The 21,886-nt window shown below is 39.7% G+C and overlaps 4 protein-coding genes across 4 annotated transcripts; 3 read left to right on the top strand and 1 right to left on the bottom strand.

Moving 5' to 3' along the window:
* The first annotated feature begins 1,211 nt into the window (after positions 1-1,211).
* On the top strand, positions 1,212-4,861 carry LOC148720607 (uncharacterized). The gene has a single exon (XM_088738838.1). It carries the CDS (start codon positions 1,359-1,361, stop codon positions 4,083-4,085), a length of 2,727 nt encoding a protein of 908 aa, XP_088594964.1. The 5' UTR covers positions 1,212-1,358; the 3' UTR covers positions 4,086-4,861.
* On the bottom strand, positions 4,603-7,411 carry LOC148720608 (uncharacterized). The gene has a single exon (XM_088738839.1). It carries the CDS (start codon positions 7,301-7,303, stop codon positions 5,765-5,767), a length of 1,539 nt encoding a protein of 512 aa, XP_088594965.1. The 5' UTR covers positions 7,304-7,411; the 3' UTR covers positions 4,603-5,764.
* Positions 7,412-14,466: 7,055 nt separating this feature from the next.
* Positions 14,467-18,419, top strand: LOC148720609 (uncharacterized). The gene is made up of 3 exons (XM_088737647.1): positions 14,467-14,868; positions 16,909-18,040; positions 18,415-18,419. The coding sequence occupies exons 1-3, from the start codon at positions 14,467-14,469 to the stop codon at positions 18,417-18,419; spliced, it is 1,539 nt and encodes a 512-aa protein (XP_088593773.1).
* Positions 18,420-18,500: 81 nt separating this feature from the next.
* Positions 18,501-21,762, top strand: LOC148720610 (tetratricopeptide repeat protein 28-like). Its single transcript, XM_088739236.1, has 2 exons — positions 18,501-20,912; positions 21,309-21,762. Exons 1-2 carry the CDS (start codon positions 18,571-18,573, stop codon positions 21,340-21,342), a joined length of 2,376 nt encoding a protein of 791 aa, XP_088595362.1. The 5' UTR covers positions 18,501-18,570; the 3' UTR covers positions 21,343-21,762.
* The last annotated feature ends 124 nt before the right edge of the window (positions 21,763-21,886 follow it).

Consider the following 21,886-nt stretch of genomic DNA (forward strand, 5'->3'; position numbering starts at 1 on the left):
TTTTTAATTCTCCCCTCTAGCTCCTACATCTTTCCTTGTAAAATATTTATGAGAATTTGGTGTTTAATCAAAGTAACAGCTTTCACCTGATTAGTTTGAGTATTCTCATTACCTGTTTGCTGGATACTGTATGGATATTACAGGGAGAAGTTACATGTTAATCACTTCTGGGATTTAAAGTTAAAATACATGTTATCTGCGCAAAATCAACATAAAATCTAATAGAAATGTTTTGAGAATAGATCAACCTGTTGAGTTGATAGCGTGACATTTTTGCCGCCTTTTTTTCATCCTCATTGGCCGGTTTAAAACTCTTTTGAGGAGTGATTCCCGAAATTGAATTGGAAATTTCTTACCAGGTGGTAATAGTTCTGTGTTACAGAGAAAACAACGTCAACGTGACAAATAATGCAGAGATTTTATAAACGATTATAGAAACCAAAAAAAGTAAAAGATTGCTGAGACGCGTGAGTGGTGAACCGCCGCCTGGTTAGCTCAATTGGGAGAGCGCCGGACTGCTGTGCGGGAGGTCGAGAGTTCAATACCGGCCGGACCAACACTCAGGGTCTTAAAATTAATCGGGAAGAATATGCTTCCTTTCTTTAACATCAAGAAATGGTTGGATCTTCTAGTCTTCTCGGATAGGGACGAATAAATGGAGGTCCCGTCTCCTGCAGGGTTGGGGTAGGAGACGTTAATTTCCCACGCACGAAATTACTGTGTGATGGATGTCCTCCCTGGGGTGGGTTGGGTGGGTAGGTGAAATTGCTACGGACTAAACACGGCTGCCAGAGGCGCCTGTCTGACTTCAACCTTAAAATTGTAACTAAATACGTATGTTGTTTAGAGAAATAGAGACCTTGACCTTGAACACAAACTTCGCTGTATGTGTCGAAGCGGGAGTTACAAAGCAAAAGTTTCCCTTGTGCTTGAAACTTTACATTTTGAAAATGATATGAAAATGACCTCTTTATTATTATTATCATTATCGTTATCATTATCATTATCATTATCATTATCCTTATCATTATCATTATCGTTATCGTTATCATTATTATTACTATTATTATTATTATTATTATTATTATTATTATTTATGGATTCGTACAAGCACAAGTACAGGTGCATAACAAGAGGACATGAGTCCCCTACTTGGTTAATACATCCACTCCCAGCCCCGTCAAAAAACGAAAAAAAAAAAAAAAAAAAAAAAAATTCTCGGTTTTCAGCTGACGTCATAAGTTTATGCAAATTTGGTTTCCGCCATGTTGGTGCCCATGCGAGGTGTGAAATTATATGGAAATGTATGCCATTTCTGAGCGCTCGCGTTCAAAGTCTTCAAATAATTCATCTTTCCAATGGATATTTCCCAAGAAAACGACCCAAAATCACAAGGTCAGATACCAGTGCTTTCATCCTACGCAAATAACCTCGAAAGCCACGTCCGAGAGCGCTATTTGAAGAAAATTTCTGTGGTTGGCGTAGATCCAGCGGCCATACCGAGCGAGCAGTTCAGTTCAGAATGTTTGCCTCCTATAGAAGTCTCGGACTTGCTGTCCTATTTAGTTTTGGAGACAAGCTATTACACAAACAAGCAGTTCAAGGCCTTCAAAAGTTTGGAGGCGTACAATCAGATGGTTTCTGGATTTGTTGCGTCAGTTCAAGGGAAAGAAATAGCGGGCAAGATTGTTGTTGTGGCCAAGGTGAGACATTCGCAGCGAATGAACGATCCTCTTGTGAACATTTGGATCATTGTAGAAAAGGACGGCACCATTATTTCTGCCCATTGCTTAGGCTGCAAGGCAGGACTAGCTGAATCCTGTTCCCATGTAGCGAGCGTGATGTTTTACATCGAAGCTGTGACACGGATTCAAGGAAAGCTCGCCTGTACTCAAACAAAATGCACGTGGATTTTGCCAACATATGTCAACGAAGTACCATATGCAAAGGTAAGGGACATTGACTTTTCCTCGGCAAAAAAACTCAAAAGCTCGCTTGAACAGAAAATCGAGACATCACATCAAAATACTGGCGAAGGAAGCAAAATCCTGGACGAACGGTGTGATCAAACATTTATATCTAATGCGATTCCATCAGATGGGGAAATGCAGCAGGTCTATGCCAAGCTAAACGCTTGCAAAATCAAAGCTGTAGCACTTAGCTTAATTGATCCCCATGCTGACCAATTTATTGATGAAAGCCGCACACTGCCAATCATTCCTGATTTATTTGAAACGAAAAATCTTGAGCTGGATTACCCGGAATTAATCAAAATGTGTGTTGAGGTAACATTGGGTGTTTCTGAGGAACACATCAGAAAAGTAGAAATCAGCACACGAACTCAAGCAAGTGGTTCTGGTTTTTATAGACATCGTGCTGGTAGAATTGGTGCATCTCAGTGCTTTTCAGCCTTTCACACAAACCTTGCCCAGCCCTCCCAGTCTTTGATAAAGACAGTTTGTTATCCAAGCCTCTATAAAGTCAACACTAAAGCTACGAGGTATGGGCAGAAGCACGAAGTCGATGCCATAAAGGCATATGAAGCATCCATGAAAGCTCGTCATGTGAACTTAGAAGTCAAGAAGTGCGGGTCATTCATCAACCAAGAGAATCCATTTCTTCATGCCACTCCTGACTTTCTCGTGTCATGTGACTGTTGTGGAAGTGGATGTGGGGAAGTTAAATGTCCAGTAGTCATCATTGACAGCAACTTTGATGACTATGTTCAACATAAAAATTCCTGCCTGGAAAAAGTAAATGGGAATTTACAGCTGAAACAGAGCCACAGCTACTACTATCAAGTACAGCAGCAGCTTTTCTCAGTTCCAGATCTTCAGTATGATGACTTTGTGGTGTATGCCATTGATAAGGCAAAAAACACTAACTTGTTTGTGCAGCATGTATATCCAGATGTGCAGCACTGGAACTCTGTTTTGCCTAAACTAGAAACTTTCTGGAGAATATGCATTCTCCCAGAGATTTTGGGACGGTGGTACACCCGAAGGTGCACACTACCACCTACATTACCGAGCAAGGATGCCATTTGTTTTTGCCGAAGAGAAAGAGACGAGGACAGCATTTTGTGTAGTAACAGTGACTGCCCTTATCAAAGGCTTCACCCTTCTTGTCTCTCTCTCACCTCCATTGCAATGCCAAAGACCTGGTACTGCCCTCACTGCTGCAGACTGCCTCAGTTCAAGAGGAAAGGGAATACCAGAAAATCCCCAAGACCTACTGTTGTGTCAGATCAAGCAGTAATGAAACATGACAGCATTTGTATTTGCAAGGCAAAGCCTACCCCTACAGACAAGTTAGTTGAGTGCCATGGAGAAAGCTGCACAAATGGAAAATACTTCCACCTTGCTTGTCTTGGTTTGAAGCGATATCCAAACAATCACAGAACAACCTGGAAATGCCCTCCATGCAAAAAGGTCACCCCTGCCCAAGCTAATGACACCTTTATCACTTGTTCTTCTTCATCAGATTCCTCCAGTAGTGAGGATGAAAGTGATGTTGTCATTACGAAAGTCCTCCAGGGTGAAACTGGTAAGACCAGTGCATTAGCAAATCTATCGGACAACCATTTTGATTTAATTGTTAATCCTACTGGATGGCTGGACTGTGATATCATCCAACAAGCCCATGTATTATTAAAACAGGAGAATCCGACAATCGCAGGTTTTCAGCGACCGACACTTGGCCCCGTTAGAAATTTTGATGTTGTTAGTGGTGAATTCGTTCAAATTTTGCACACTGGGAACGATCATTGGGTGTGTATTAGCTCAATAGGATGTGTGCCTGGACATGTAAACCTTTTTGATAGCCTCTATCATGACTCAGTCATTATTCAAGAAGTAGAGGAACAAACAAATGATTTATTAGGGGGACGCTTGATTGCTCTTGACCCAAAGCCAGTGCAGCAACAAACAAATGGCAGTGACTGTGGGGTTTTTGCAGTTGCATTTGCTACCTGCTTGGTCTTTGGAGTAGACCCCACATATATAAATTTTGATGTTCAAGGTATGAGACCTCATTTGGCAGCATGTCTAAGAAGTGACAGAATCAGCTTGTTTCCTTCATTTTGAAAACATATGCCTATTTTTCAACATGAAAAGGAACATGGAAAATCCTCTGTAATTTTGTATAATATAATTTTGAGATATTTCAGTTTTGAATCTGTGGCTTTGAGTTAAAGCAATTCAGACAAAGCCTTCTCATAGGATATCTGGCAGCTATTGTGTGGTTCCAGAAAATATCCATACCTCCCCCATGGAAGGTTTTTTGTTTGAACCCACCCCCCTCCTCAAAATTTCTAATGACCTTCCATGGGGTGGGTATAGATATTGTCTAAAAACACACATTCCCACCTCCCTAGGATGTAGCCTACAGGCCCTTACTTGGCTGTAGCTGTGAAAATATGTGAAAAACAGAAAATATTGTAATGATGAAACTGTTAAAGCCTGCAAATTTTAAACTGAACCCCCAATTTTTACATCCTAAGTATATCCCTGGCTAAGACTATGTACACTACAATTCACAATTACATAAATTTTGCAATCTAGTCCTACCCCACTAAGGAAGAACAATAACATGTGAACTGCATATAATGAATGAATGTTTATTTATTTTTTAATTTTCATTCCTTGGCTGCCTCATTTGCTTAATGAAACTGGTGGCAACTTGACAACTAATTGTAATAATCGAGACCAGAGGCAGTTCAATAAAACTTTTGCAGTTGTAATTCAAAAGTGTATGTATTGTCTCAGAGGTTGAAAACAATAGCTATGGTTGTCAATTACACTTGTAAGAGTTTTATTGAATTGAACCCTGAATTACATTCAGACATATTAAGTTTCCCTTATTTAGTTGTTTTTTGTTTGTTTCAAAAGGCGAAATTCAAAGAAAATGTTATACCTAAACATAAAAGGGAAAGGACTTTTAAAAGGGCAGAGGTCGTTCATTTTACAGGGGAAGTAAATTCTGTTGTAAAATGAGGAAATCCAGTGGCCAAAGTGATGATATAAAAAATCTTTCATATTTCATATCCAAAATCATACCACACATTGGATCTACTGTAAATCCTCTATTAAGCCAGCCCTCTTTAGAGGAAGAAATTTATGAAACCACCCACAAAAAGATACCTTATACATGGAACTTTAGCCACACCTTTATTTTGTGATTTTGAGGTTCACAAATAATTTTCCATGACATTTAAATTTAGTGATTGTGTGAAAATTCTGTATTTTGAGTCATTTTAATGTCACATTTTTGAGTGAGAGGATCTTTGCTCTTAGCAATGTTATGCAAAAAGTCTTTGAACTAAGAAATGATTTTAAAAATTCACACATTTTCAACAGCCCAGTTGCATGAAATTGGTTTAAAAAGCTACTTATGTAGCTTAAGGTCAAATATTCAGATTTAAGTTAACGCCCACAATTTACTTTCTTTTGGACTTGCAATCTGCTTTTAATACACTCAGTAGTAATAACTTATTCTTTCTTGATTTTCATGTTGTATTCACAACACTTATCTGAGGACTGTCACTTAAATGTTGCGACTAAAAAATAAGGTGTCATGAAAATGTTATGTAATTAGATATCTTGGGAGCTTGTTTTGATCAAGTACATTTGGAAGCAAAACTTTGCAGCTTTAAATCATATCAGGATCTATGTCCTAATCTCATTCCCCTGTGTATCCCTAAAATAAATGAAAAATACACAGGTGGCTTAATGGAAGACTTAAGGTATTTAAATGTGAAGTTGATCTAATCAAATGGCACAATTGGAGGACAAAAATTAACAAGAGCTGCACAAACTCTTATCATATGATCCACCAGTGCAGTACACCTGTCAGAGTTTTCATGATTACAGATAAGGAAGTCAGTTGGCAAGGTACCTTCCAGTATTGTATACTTCCGTCTAAGTAGTCCAATGACGCGTTCAACATGAATTCTGACATTTGCAATGCCTCTGGTCTGCTCCACATCCACTGGGTCGAGCTGAGATTTACCCTTTGTGAAAGCTGGTATAACCAGTTTAGCATGTTTCAGTCCAACACTTTCAGTGATGGTGAATCCCCGGTCAGCCATCACCATGTCTCCTGGACTCAGTTTGTCTAGGAAGCCACAGTTCTCAGTTAAAAATTTATCTGAGACACGACCTCCCCAGGCTTCAGACACATATGAAATAGTTCCTTGTGGTGTTATCCCTACCAGAATTTTGATTGTATTGTGATGTTTGTAACTTGAAAAGGTCTGTGCCCTGGCTAGCAAGTTTGAAGGCCTCTCGATAAATACTTCAAAGCAGTCGATCACAACAGTTGTTTTCTTTCCGAATGCATACTGAAAGCACTGAGGCATTGTTCTCCACAGTTGATCCCTGTCTGGCCAGTACACAAAGCGAAATAACCTCGTGTCCATCGCAACAATCCAGTGGGAAAATATTCTGGAAATTGTTGACAGTGAAACAACAAACCGGTATGCAAGATCCTGCAGCGGTGCATTTAGTCTTAGTTTCATAAGAACAATGATGAATTCTTGAAATCTGTTGAGCGACTGTGTTTGCCGTGTAACATGTGAGGAGACGTGCTCGAAAACAACCATCAGTACTTCCATAGATGGTAGCCCAGTGTAAAAGCGAACTTTATCGTCAGTGTCAAAGAAATCCTTGTTTGGGGCTTGATATTTGCTTGTCTGAAACATGTAGTCAAACTCGGTAGTTTGGCACTCGGCGTCCTTAACAGTTTCTGGTTCGATTTGTTCACCTTCCCTAACTGCTATGGCCGACATATCAGAAGAAAAGGCCTCCTCGTTCCCTTCGTTTCGATTTCCCTCTTCTTCTGTCGAAGTACTTGGCTGACTAAAGTCGATCTGAGCAGCACGAAGGCTGCTTTCCACAAGCTTTTGACGTTTCTCTGCCGCTTCTCGTTCTTGTCGTTCGACCGCAAGTTGCTTTCGCTTCTTTGCCCTTTCCGCTCTCTCTGCGTTTGCAACATGGTCTAACGTAGGGCGATAATTTCTCTTGCCAAGTTGCAATGTGGGCACCCAATCTACGTCGTGCTTATGCCAGGAAGGAGCTGGCTTCCCAGAAACAAAATGCTTGCCACATACCCGTTCGCTGTTTAGCACGCCTTTCGATTCCGTGTCGTCGCGACTGATCGCTTTTATCCATTTTTCTCTCCGCTCTGTAGTCAGTTCTTCTTCAAATTCTCCTTTGTTGGTTACCACTGAAGGTATTCGATAAAATCCAATCCCTTTATCTCGGTCACTTCTACTTCCACATCCAAAAACAACGCAAAGGACCATGTTAAGCTCGCTTTTCTCACTGTGATCTCTCTAAATGGGCGCGTTTGTTTGGGCACCAACATGGCGGATAGCAACCGTCGTCAAGGTAGAAGTCACGTGGGTGAAAACCAAGGATATCCCGGAAAGAAATATCCCGAAAAAAGATCCCTTTCCTCTTTTAACCCTGCTATGAGTCTCCGAATTTTATCCAACCTTAACCTTTAATGGGTGAAGCTTATTTTTGTCCGTTCTGTAAGTGTTTCCGATGTTCCTTTAAAGAAGACATCATTTCAGCTTTTTCATTCGGTGTTATCGGTCGCTAAAAATGGCATGTTTACGTCTCCAAAAATATAAACTACTTCATAGCTTATGTTTCTGTCTAGCTAATGGTCACCTGTATTTATTTTCCAGCGGTCTAATTTGATTTATTCGCGTTCGAAGGATTTTGGAGGAGTTTGAGGGTAAGTGCGATTTCTGATTCATGTTTTCTTGTATGTTCTGTTAAGAACCATTTACATTTCCCGCGCCAAAATTCAGAAGACTAATTCGAAACTTTTCAATCATTTGAACCAAATTAAGGCCCAAAAACTTGACCAAATTTTCGTTCCCCAAATCGCTAACCACTCATCACCAGAAAACCTCAAAACTGTAGTTACCATTCCAGAAAACCTCTCACTTTCCGATCCAGAAAAATCCGTCCTCAGTAAGGCCTTAAATTTCGTTCCCATTTCTAAAACAACAGACGAATTCTCAATTAAACAAGACGTAGAAAAATTCCTTCCCCGCGTTCAATTAAAAGCCTTTTTTCAGAACAAAGAGGATGATTCCAACACCTCGAACAAAGATACTTTCGAAACACTTCAGACTCGAAAGTCTAAATGGACTCCCCCAGAGGGCCAATTCGCATCATTAGACTTTTTGTATCAAAAAATGCCGCCACGATATCCTGAACAAACTCAATTTCAAACCTATTACCAAATTTTCTAATCTCTCTTCTGAAGAGTGGTCGGCTCTAAAAAGTCTTAGAAAACGCAAAGACATAGTTATCAAAGCAGCCGATAAGGGCGGCTCAGTCGTTGTTTGGCGCACCGACCTCTACCAAAAAGAAGCTTTGCGGCAACTTTTTGACACCTCTTTTTATCAAAAGATCGACAAAGACCTCACTGCCAGCAATCAAAACTCCGTCAAGAATACGATCAACCAACTCATAACTAAACAAGAATTGCCGGCCACAGCAAAAAATCTCATCATAACCACTCCTAGAACTTCTCGTATTTACTTTTTACCTAAAATTCACAAACCTAACAACCCGGGTCGGCCCATTGTCTCGGCTTGCAGTTGCCCTACCGAACTTATCTCCAGCTATCTAGACAAATCTAGACAAAATTATGGCTCCCATCGTCAAAACTTTACCATCATATATTAAAGACAGCCAACACGCTCTTCAAATTTTTCGAGACTTTAATTTCCTTGGCCAAAACAAACTTCTTTTCACCATGGATATTACGTCTCTTTACACTGTCATTCCTAATGGCGAAGGCCTTCTGGCCCTTAAACATTTTTTTGATTAACATACTGATAAGGAACCTAAATCTGAAACACTACTACGCTTAGCCGAACTAGTGCTCACACTCAATTGTTTTTCATTCGGAAGCAACTTCTTCAAACAAACCAATGGTGTAGCCATGAGCACCAAAATGGGACCTAACTATGCCAATCTTTTTGTAGGTTTTGTCGAACATCAATTTTTCAGCCAATACAACGGGTCCAAACCTGAACTCTACGGTCGCTACATCGACGAGTGTATCGGCGCTACCTCCTCTACCAGAGAGGAGCTCACTCAGTTCATAACCACAGTCAATTCTTTTCACCCGGCCCTGAAATATACCTGGAAAATTTCTGACAATTCTTTATCCTTTTTAGGCATCAAAGTTTCAATTGAAGATAACGGTTTATGCACTAGTGTGTATTACAAACCTACAGACTCGCATAATTACTTGTTAAATTCGTCTTCGCATCCATCTCACGTTAAGAATTCCATTCCTTTTTCTCAGTTTCTAAGACTTCGTCGTTTATGTAGTGATGACTCTGATTTCCACCACAAATCAGAGTCAATGTGCCAGTTTTTCGATAAACGGGGTTACCCTGTTTCTGTCGTTCAAGCGGGTTACCACCGCGCCCAAGTTATTGATCGACATTCAGCACTACAAACGTCGCATAAGGAAGATTCCGACCGCATTCCATTCACTCTCACGTTTCACCCTCACAACCACTCAATTCAATCCATCATTCTTAAAAACTTTAAATTACTTCAGAGACAAGCATTATCTTTTCGCAGCCTCCGCTCGTTTCATTCAAACGCGACAAAAACATAGCCAATTTTTTGGTCAGAAGTTCTTTTCAGACTAATGACCAACCAGGCACTTTATATACTCGGCATTCACTTGGATACTGACGGCTTAAGTCAAATTCTCCGTTAAGAAATGTTTGTCGAACAGAACCGCACATCTAATGATTGCTACATCGCAGTCTCCGAGCCAGCTTCAAAGTGGCTGTAGTAAAGGAATATTACAGATCAAATCTTGGAAGCCCGGTGGATTAAAACCGCTTGGTTCGATCTTACACATTATTACACGACTCGGGTAGTCACCGGGCCAATAACTAAAATCAACCAATCAAAAAATGCTCTATTGCCGGTCCAATATTCTCTAAGTATTGGACCGGGCACTGTCCCGAATGGTCCCGAATGATACCGCACATATGTCCCTTTGAACTTCAGTCGTATAATAAATCTCTTATTAACCAAGCTTGCTCGGGACCGTACTGGAAGAATATCGCCCCTTGGTATTTTTTGTACGGACCCCGCTGCGCTCGGTCCGTACTGTCAAGACCTCGGGCCGATATTCTGCCAGTACGGCCCTCGCGCTTGGTTAATAAGATATATATATTATGAATAATTTTAAGATTTTCGAAAATTAATCAACAGCTTGTCAGTCTACTAAATGGCACGTGACATGAACACGATATGTTTATTCTAACCAGCGTTTATCACGTGCTCGTAAAAACAAGTGTAAAAGGAAAGTCACTAGCGAAACCAACAGGTGCCACCGGAATCTTTAAAAATTAAAAACTAAAAAAAGGAATACAAATTGGAGGGGTATTGCGAGGCTTTTTTATCATTTTATTCGCGCCCTTGAGAAACAATTGTTGGAATTAGATTTGATATTTTTTATATGCTTCAAAACTTTAAAAAAATTTCTGTGCTACTGCGGAAAAGGCAGTGATTAATTGTTTAGTTTTTTATTCAGCTTAAAAATGGGACAGTGACGTGAGCTGTCAATTCAATAAGGTGCAAATCTGAAGAGTAACGAACACTAAATTAGCTACATGCGTCATACGAAGAGAAGGAAATGTTTTCCGCATTCTGCGCCCAAAAAAAAATACTTTTGGAAAAAATGTATAACATAAACCTCTTTATGTTACAATAAGACCCGAATTCAGCCTTAATTGTTTTAACCGTTCTCTACATGCCTGTATTCTAATTTCTTTGCAGGGAAAGTATCGCTCCAATTTAATGATTTTCTTTTGGTTTCACCAGTCATAACATCAAAACACTAAATACGGTGCGCACATGTCTCCAAAAATGTATCACGTACCTTAATTTGACTTGGTTCTGCATAAATAATGCTAACCTTTTTTTCATTTTCCAGTGCTGACTATTGGATTGGTTTGCGAGAAAAACAGTTTTGATGGTGAGAAAAAATCTACAGGAGTTTGAGCTGAGGTAACGTACGATTTCTCAATCAGATATCGTGTAAATGTTTTGTACACTAGAACCTTCTAACTTTACGATTGCAAGATAGGTTAAGATAGGAGAAAACCGAATTTTGCAATCTCTTTTTTAAAACTGCCCATTTATAGGTCCACGTAGCCTGATGCAAATATAGATAATTTCGTTATTGTAGGATAAACTCTGTGTGATCATCTACTAATGGCACTGCAAAGAAATTACGTTGACGATAAAATACTTCACAGTATACAAAATAACTCTTTAAACCCCAAAGTGATAAAAATTAATATTGCCCGCACAAAATCAACGGAAAATCTAGAGTTATGAGAATAGATCAACCTGTTGGCTTGATGGCGTGACTTTTTTCCCGCCTTTTAACATCCTCGTTGGCCGGTTGAAACTCTCTTGAGAAGTGATTCCCAAAATCGAATTGGAAATCTCTTACCAGGTGGTGATAGTTCTGCGTTACGGGCAAAGCAACATTAACTTGACAAATAAAGCAGGAATTTTACAAACAATTGTAGAAACCAAAAAATAAAAGAGATTCTGAAACGAGAAAGTGATGAACATAAACTTAGCGGTATGTGTCATACCGGGAGCTAGAAAACAAAAGTTTCCCTTTTGCTTAAAATGTTACATTTAGAAATGATATGAAAATAACCTCTTTTAAACCTGTAAGAGTCCACTGAAATTTTATCCAACCTTGTCAATTACTTGTTAGGTCAGGTTTATCTTTTTTCCGATCTCTTGCTGTTTGTAATGTTCTTTTGAAGAAAAGATACCATTTCAGTTTTTTCATTCGGTTTCTCGGTCGCTTTAAAACAGCATGTTTATGTCTCCAACGCTATAAAGTACTCCGTGGCTGATAGTTCTGTGTAGCCCATCGTCACCTCTTTTCGTTTTCCAGTGGTGTGATTTGATTCCTTCCAGTTCGAAAGGTTTTGGAGGAGTTTGAAAGGTTTGTCGGACGGAACCAGACATCTTAAAAACAAACCAAGTAGTGATTGCTAGTATATCGCAGTCTTCGAGCTAGCTTCAAAGCAACTTTCGTAAAAGGAATATTAGAGATCAAATCTAGAAAGCCTAGTGAGTTAAAACCGTTTGGTCTGATTTTACACAATATCTTGAATAATTTCAAGAGTTTCAAAAATTTTTCAACAGCTTGTCAGACTGCTAAGTGACACGTGACATAAGCACGAGATCTTTATTCCACGCCGCCTTTATGACATGGTCGCAAAAATCGACGAAAGACGGCGTCAGAATCAGATTCAGAGGGTTTTTTTTAAAAAAAATTGACGACTATGCTTTTTATGTGCCAGTTGTTTTGTTTCATTCTGCTAACAATTTTTCTGAATTTGTCACGCAACGTGATTTCATAGCATGTCGATCAAGTTTTTACAAAATGAGCGCTCGATGTCACCGTTGTCACGCAAGTGGTTTCTGTGAGCTAATGCCTCATTTTGATTCAAAGAAATATACCCCCGTATCTTGAACGACATTTATTAGAGGCTCTCAATGGGGTCAACCGTTAACCGTCAAATGGCCAAATTCTTAACCGTCAACTGTAAAAAACGCAATATTATTACCGCAAGCCAATGTTAGCCGTCAAATGTCTCAGATATCCTCAATTAAGAACTAAATGACTGCCATGATTGGGGTCAAGTTCTGTTGTATATAAATATAAGTTTTAATATATCACAAAAAAAAATTCATGTAGGTTCATTAACATCTAGTCGTGAGAAAAACTGTTCAGCGACAGAACTGACATCCGGTGTGGAAACACCTCCGGTGTGCAACACTTCCGGTGTGGTAAAACGTTAGTTAATTATTAAAAATAGGAGTTATAAATCAACCGGACAGTCCTTTACAAATGGGTCATTAGAAAAAATTACAGACAAATTTGCGCGTTTAGTTCGTTTTAGAAACGACATTCCAATGAAATAACCGTCAACCATCAAATGATCTAAAATTTAACCGTCAATCGTCAAAAGGGCTTATTTTTAACCGTAAACCGTCAACTTGAGTTACGTGACCACCCTCATTGAGACCCTGCTCATTGAGACCCTGGTACCCTGTTTATTGGCGAAAAACATTAATCAACTCCATATGAATCTTTACCTGATCTAGATTTTCTTGAGTTATCAACGACACTATTGCGCAGTTTAATCTTGACTCACGTAAAAAATTTAATTTTAGTTTCTCGCCATCCGGTTTTCATTCAGTCACACGATCAAGTCATTTACTACGAATTTACACTCATAAATCTGTGTAGCTAATGTTTACTTGTTTGCAAATTCCAGAGAACGTGATGTGACAAGGAAGGTGAAAAGAATTTTGATGGTGAGAAAGTTTTTGGATTTGTTATGTTTTGCATATTCTGTTCAGTATGGACGTTACACCCCAAAATAATAACTGCAGGGGGCAGTGCGGCGCGACGTACTGAAGAAATGCTAGTATGTTTTCAATGGATGTTACACCCCAAACTAATGACTCCTGGGAGCAGCATTGCAATACATACCAAAGAACTGCTAATAGTGTTTTTAATACGTATGATGCACGATCCTCGCAGTAGAGAGTGCTATTTATGCAGTAGCGAAAATCAGACCTGAAAAAAAAAACTCTGGCCTGTACGGGATTTGAACCTCTGACCTATGCGATACTAGTGCAGCGCTCTACCAATTGAGCTAACAAGCCAACTGGGAGCAGGCCATTAAGTTGATTCGTAATAAACCCGTGATGATAAATCAGATACAATGAATATATGAAGTTCATATATTTTGAACTTCGGTATTCATTATAAGTGTTTTCAATGGCGTTGCCATTTTATAACATATAGTTCTATTTGATATTTTTGAAAAGCTTACAATTCGCGCTCGATTTCTGTTGTCGATAACAGTCACACTATAACACGTGAACTAAAATGCTTGGAATTGCATGAACTGCCTGGATTCAGAAGAAGAAGGAATCAATAGAAGGGGAATCCATTGATTTGTAAAGCCCTAAACTTTCGATGATGATTCGCCAGCCACATTGCAACACGATGGCAGAGAACATAATTGGATTAAAAAAATTCCTCTGACAGTCAAATTGGACTCGGCTTAAGGCCTCGTCCAATTTTTGCAAATTGGACAGAATGTAGTGCTACTACACATCCAATACACGAGTACAGAAAAACTTTAAAACGTCATACTACTACTGCTATTTCTGTTGTTAAGTCAGAAAAATGTATATCAATTTTTTTATGGCTTCAGAATATTAAATGTTTAATTTATGAGATTTTTTTGTACAAAATTGACATGAATGTTGAATTATGAAAAATTTTGCAACTGAATAGTTTTTCAAACTTCTCTAATTTTTAGAGAGGATCCTCCAAAACTTACACGAGGGAACCATAATGAACAACGGGACAAAAATCAAACAAAGCATCCGTATAGGTGCAGTTGTTGCTGAGTTCATGCACAAGACCAAACGTGATCTGCAAGCAATCGAGTTATGCAAGGAATGTTTAGTTTTGCTGAACAGCATAGCATTTGGTAAAGAAAATCAATTCGCTATACAATCTATCATTTTGATCCATGAAATAATGATCTCCGCATATATCAACATCTCTGATTACACAAACGCAGAAAGATGCGCTAGAAAACTTCTTTTGGCACACCATGATTTTGGAGACACAAAATCAGAAGGGCAAGTAAGGTTAAAACTGGCAAAAATACTTCGCGAGCAAACAAGGTTTGAAGACGCAAGAAAACAGTATGAAATCGCAATAGGAAACATGAAGGCAATTGGAGAAAGGGTAGGGGAAGCCAATGGTTACAGTTCAATGGGAATTATGTTAAAATCACTCGGTGAATATCAGAAGGCTAAAGAATATTACGAGAAAGCACTTGCCATCCAAATGCAAATTAGTGACAAAGGAGGAGAAGCAACAAACTACGGAAACCTAGGAAATGTGTTAGCATCCCTCGGTGAATATCAGAAGGCTAAAGAATATTGCGAGAAAGCACTTGCCATCCAAATGCAAATTGGTGACAATGGAGGAAAAGCAACAACCTACGGAAACCTAGGAAATGTGTTACTATCACTCAGTGAATATCGGAAGGCTAAAGAATATTACGAGAAAGCACTTGCCATGAAAATAAAAGTTGCTGACAAGGGAGGAGAAGCAACAAACTACGGATACCTAGCAAATGTGTTACTATCACTAGGTGAATATCAGAAGGCTAAAGAATATTACGAAAAAGCACTTGCCATCAAAATGCAAATTGGTGACAGGGGAAGAGAAGCAACAAACTACGGAAACCTAGGAAATGTGTTACTATCACTCTGTGAATATCAGAAGGCTAAAGAATATTACGAGAAAGCACTTGCCATCCAAATGCAAATTGGTGACAAGGGAGGAGAAGCAACAAACTACGGAAACCTAGGAAATGTGTTCCGATCACTCAGTGAATGTCAGAAGGCTAAATACTATTACGAGAAAGCACTTACCATCCAAATGCAAATTGGTGACAAGGGAGGAGAAGCAACAAACTACGGAAACCTAGGAAATGTGGTACAGTCACTCGGTGAATATCAGAAGGCTAAAGAATATTACGAGAAAGCACTTGCGATCAAAATGCAAATTGGTGACAAGGGAGGAGAAGCAATAAACTACGGAAACCTAGGAAATGTGTTACTATCACTCGGTGAATATCAGAAGTCTAAAGAATATCACGAGAAAGCACTTGCCATCCAAATGCAAATTGGTGACAAGGGCGGAGAAGCAACAAACTACGGAAACCTAGGAAATATGTTACTATCGCTCTGTGAATATCAGAGGGCTAAAGAATATTACGAAAAAGCACTTGCCATCCAAATGCAAATTGGTGACAAGAGAGGAGAAGCAACAAACTACGGAAACCTAGGAAATGTGTTACTATCACTCGGTGAATATCAGAAGGCTAAAGAATATTACGAGAAAGCACTTGCCATCCAAATGCAAATTGGTGACAAGAGAGGAGAAGCAACAAACTGCGGAAACCTAGGAAATGTGTTATTATCACTCGGTGAATATCAGAAGCCTAAAGAATATTACGAGAAAGCACTTACCATCCAAATGCAAATTGGTGACAAGGGAGGAGAAGCAACAAACTACGGAAACCTAGGAAATGTCTTACTATCACTCGGTGAATATCAGAAGGCTAAAGAATATTACGAGAAAGCACTTCGCATCCAAATGCAAATTGGTGACAAGGGAGGAGAAGCAACAAACTACGGAAACCTAGGAAAGGTGTTACACTCACTCTGTGAATATCAGAAGGCTAAAGAATATTGCGAGAAAGCACTTGCCATCAAAATGCAAATTGGCGACAAGAGAGGAGAAGCAACAAACTACGGAAACCTAGGAAATGTGTTACTATCACTCGGTGAATATCAGAAGCCTAAAGAATATTACGAGAAAGCACTCGCCATCCAAATGCAAATTGGTAACAAGGGAGGAGAAGCAACAAGCTACGGAAACCTAGCAAATGTGTTACTATCACTCTGTGAATATCAGAGGGCTAAAGAATATTACGAGAAAGCACTTGCCATCCAAATGCAGATTGGGGACAAGGGAGGAGAAGGAACAAACTACGGAAACCTGGGAAATGTGTTACTATCACTCTGTGAATGTCAGAAGGCTAAAGAATATTACGAGAAAGCACTTGCGATCCAAACCCAAATTGGTGACAAGGGAGGAGAAGCAACAAACTACGGAAACCTAGGAAATGTGTTATACTCACTCGGTGAATATCAGAAGGCTAAAAAATATTACGAGAAAGCACTTGCTATCAAAATGCAAATTGGTGACCAGGGAGGAGAAGCAACAAACTACGGAAACCTAGGAAATGTGTTACGATCACTTGGTGAATGTCAGAAGGCTAAAGAATATCACGAGAAAGCACTTCCCATCCAAATTCAAATTGGTGACAAGGGAGGAGAGGCAACAAGCTACGGAAACCTAGGAAATGTGTTACACTCACTCGATGAATATCAGAAGGCTAAAGAATATCACGAGAAAGCACTTGCCATCCAAATGCAAATTGGTGACAAGAGAGGAGAAGCAACAAACTACGGAAACTTAGGAAATGTGTTACTATCACTCGGTGAATATCAGAAAGCTAAAGAATATCACGAGAAAGCACTTGCCATCCAAATGCAAATTGGTGACAAGGGAGGAGAAGCAACAAACTACGGAAACCTAGGAAATGTGGTACAATCATTCGGTGAATATCAAAAGGCTAAAGAATATTACGAGAAAGCACTTGCCATCAAAATGCAAATTGGTGACAAGGGAGGAGAAGCAACAAACTACGGAAACCTAGGAAAGGTGTTACACTCACTGGGTGAATATCAGAAGGCTAAAGAATATCACGAGAAAGCACTTGCCATCCAAATGCAAATTGGTGACAAGGGAGGAGAAGCAACAAGTTACGGAAACCTAGGAAATGTGTTTCACTCACTTGGTGAATATCAGAAGGCTAAAGAATATTACGAGAAAGCACTTGCCATCCAAATGCAAATTGGTGACAAGGGAGGAGAAGCAGCAACCTACGGAAACCTAGGAAATGTGTTACGGTCATTCTGTGAATATCAGAAGGCTAAAGAATATTACAAGAAAGCACTTGCCATCCAAATGCAAATTGGTGACAAGGGAGGAGAAGCAACAAACTATGGCAACCTAGGAAATGCGTTACTCTTAGTCGATGAATATCAGAAGGCTAAAGAATATAACGAGAAAGCACTTGCCATCCAAACCCAAATTGGTGACAAGGGAGGAGAAGCAACAAACTACGGAAACCTAGGAAATGTGTTACGATCACTTGGTGAATGTCAGAAGGCTAAAGAATATCACCAGAAAGCACTTGCCATCCAAATGCAAATTGGTGACAAGAGAGGAGAAGCAAAAAACTACGGAAACCTAGGAAATGTGTTACTATCACTTGGTGAATGTCCGAAGGCTAAAGAATATCACAAGAAAGCACTTGCCATCCAAATGCAAATTGGTGACAAGGGAGGAGAAGCAACAAGCTACGGAAACTTAGGAAATGTGTTTTACTCACTCGGTGAATATCAAAAGGCTAAAGAATATTACGAGAAAGCACTTGCCATCCAACTGCAAATTGGTGACAAGGGAGGAGAAGCAAAAAACTATGGAAACCTAGGAAATGTGTTACTATCACTCTGTGAATATCAGAAGGCTAAAGAATATCACGAGAAAGCACTTGCCATCCAAATGCAAATTGGTGACAAGAGAGGAGAAGCAACAAGCTACGGAAACCTAGGAAATGTGTTACACTCAGTGGATAAATATCAGAAGGCTAAAGAATATTACAAGAAAGCACTTGCCATCCAAATGCAAATTGGTGACAAGGGAGGAGAAGCAACAAACTATGGAAACCTAGGAAATGTGTTACTATCACTCTGTGAATATCAGAAGGCTAAAGAATATTACGAGAAAGCATTTACCATCCAAATGCAAATCGGTGACAAGGGAGGAGAAGGAACAAACTACAGAAACCTAGGAAATGTGTTATACTCACTCGGTGAATATCAGAGGGCTAAAGAATATTACGAGAAAGCACTTGCAATCCAAATGCAAATTGGTGACAAGAGAGGAGAAGCAACAAACTACGGAAACCTCGGAAAGGTGTTTCACTCACTCGGTGAATATCAGAAGGCTAAAGAATATCACGAGAAAGCACTTGCCATCCAAATGCAAATTGGTGACATGAGAGGAGAAGCAACAAACTACGGAAACCTCGGAAAGGTTTTACACTCACTCGGTGAATATCAGAAGGCTAAATTATATCACGAGAAAGCATTTGCCATCCAAAAGCAAATTGGTGACAGGGGAGGAGAAGCGGCAACCTACGCAAACCTAGGAAATGTGTTACAATCACTCGGTGAACGTGAGAAGGCTAAAAAACATTACGAGAAAGCACTCGCAATTACAATCAAAACTGGCGACAGGTCGGGACAAGTAGAATGTTACTTGGCTCTGGGAATGGTTTCTTCCGCACTCAAAAAATATACGAATGGCGAGAAAGCACTTTCTATTGCCACAGAAATTGGTCACCGAAAAGGTCAAGCAGAAGCTTTTGGTCTCCTCGGTTATGTGTTCACTTCGCGTAATGATCCTCAGAAGGCCATGGAATGTTACAAGAAACAACTTGCTATCAGCGGTAAAATTGGCCTTAGAACTGAATTCGCACATAGCTACCTAAACCTAGCAAAAGTGTCTCGAATTATTTGCGATTATGAAAGAGCCGACGAATACACTGAGAGAGGCCTCGCGATAAACTGTGATATTGGAGACATTGCGGTTGAGTTACAAACCCTATTCCTTTTTTCAATGTCGAGCTTCTCGCAATCAAAGTTGGAGGAAGCAATTTCGTATCTTTTTGAGTACATTGCTAAATTTGAAATACTGCGAGATTTTCAGCATGGAAACGAACAATGTCAACTGGGTATTTTAGAAGAGCACGGAATTATTCCCTACCAGGTGCTCAGTAAACTACTATGTGCAGCTAGTTATCCTCAATATGCACTTTATGTCGAGGAGCTTCGACGGGCGAGATGCCTAGCAGACTTGATGGCACGAAATTTTTCCGTTGAAAATCAGATCTCAGCTGATTCACAATCATGGTATGGGATGGAAGAGATCGTGAACAAAGAACGTGACTCTGCATTCTTGTACATTTCGTATGATGAACGAAGGGTTTTTCTTTGGGTTCTGAAAGCAAACGGCTACACTTTGTTCCGAGAAACCGAAGACGTCGATGACGAAACTCTCAAGACTGAGGATGCTTTTAATTTGAATACTTTTTTCAACAAAAGTATCCGCGACTTTGGCGTTTTACCCAAACAGAAGTGCGAGGAAACCAGGTCGATATTACCTGAAGATGAAAGCGAAGTAGATTTTAGAGGCGATAAAGCCAGAGACGCTGAAAGGATGCTTTCTGTATGTTTCAAACTGATCATCGCTCCAGTGGCCAAACTACTCACCGGGCCGGAAATCATCATTGTTCCCGAACGTAACTTGTACCGAGTCCCATTTGCAGCTTTAAGCGACCAACCAGGTGGACAGTATTTATCAGAGACCTTCAGGCTCCGCATCGTCCCTTCTTTGACGACTCTGAAGCTTATCCAGGACTGCCCAGTGGACTATCACAGTCAGACTGGCGCACTGGTTGTGGGAAATCCCAAGGTGGGCAGGGCGCGTTACAGGGGAGAAATCGATCACTTTAAATCACTGGCCTGTGCGGAAAAGGAAGCAGAGATGATCGGACAACTGCTGGGTGTTCAGCCTTTGTTAGGAGAGCGTGCGACAAGAGAGGCGGTTCTTCAAGCAATGAGTTCAGTGAGTCTGATTCATATTGCTGCCCATGGTAATGGCGACAGAGGAGAGATTGCCCTTTCCCCTGGACCTTTCTCGAGCAAAATTCCAGATGAAGAAGACTACCTCTTGAGGATCGCTGATATCTCACAAGTTAAACTGCGAGCTAAACTGGTGGTGCTCAGCTGTTGCCACAGTGGACGTGGAGAAATCAAAGTCGAGGGAGTCATTGGAATCGCTCGCACGTTCTTGGCATCTGGTGCACGTTCAGTGCTGGCAACACTATGGGCCATTGAAGACGAAGCAACGGAGCAGTTCATGAATCGTTTCTACAGACACCTTGTTGACGGATTTAGTGCCAGTGAATGTCTTTACCAGGCCATGAAGTGGCTGAGGAACATCGGCTATACCAAAGTTTCCCAGTGGGCTCCGTTCATGCTGATTGGAGACAACGTGACATTTGACTTTAAGAAACAAAGGTGAGTTCTGTTATCAGGGATAAAATGATACAACGAACACTTTACTATTCACCGTAACTGTTTCCATTTTAAATGACCAGAATTAGTGTTTAGACGCGTATGTTGTTATCCTTGAAATGCTGAAAGAATCTTTCAGCCCTTTTGCAGATGCAGTGACATAGAGTGCTTTGAGAATTTCAGAAAGAAAGATAGTTATATCTTATGTGGGATACGAATGTGGAAAACACTACGAATATCAATTTACAGTTTAAACTCGGGTCAGTCAGTCGCTATGGTAACGATGATGATGGTTATGATCATAGAAATGTTTTGATTGATGCTTGTTATATGCTTAATATTTTCGTTATTCTTGATTGTTTTATTAATGATTTTTTGCATGTTTTGTTTTTTATTTAGAAAAGAAGAATCTGATCGTAAAGGACAAGAATGAAGCCTACGAGAAACAGTCAGAAAAGCTTTTTATTATTCTTGGAATTTGACATCAATGTGTGTACTGAGTCTAATGAAGTACTATAAGACAATTTCCTTGCTTATAATCGACAAGAAGAGTTTTTTCTGAGGTTTTCAATTCATGTTCGCTTAAGATGTGTACAAAGTATAAATAGTCTTTAAAAAATGAAAAGCGAGAGGAATTGGAACTATTAATTCCACGGAATGTCCTTACTTAAAAAAATCATAAACAGAAGTTGAACCACTCAGCCTTTAGTGGTTGCATAGTATAAGTTATGAAATTTGAGTGCTTGGTCTTGCTTTTTAAGGTAATAGAAACTGAAATTCTTTTTTATCAGAATTTTTTGCTGCTTGAAAATTTTTTGATAAAATTAGAAAAAAAAAAGAGAAAAAAAAAATAGGAAAAGAGGTTAGTCGTAGAGAGGTCGATCCCCAGTTAAAGTGTAAAAGGCTCGTGCACATATCGAGAAAGACAGAGAAGTTGGACGTTTCACTTCAAGTTTTAATTGGGGTCAATATTGCAT

Source organism: Stylophora pistillata, chromosome 11 (assembly GCF_964205215.1).
Source record: "Stylophora pistillata chromosome 11, jaStyPist1.2, whole genome shotgun sequence".
Lineage (NCBI taxonomy): Eukaryota > Metazoa > Cnidaria > Anthozoa > Scleractinia > Pocilloporidae > Stylophora > Stylophora pistillata.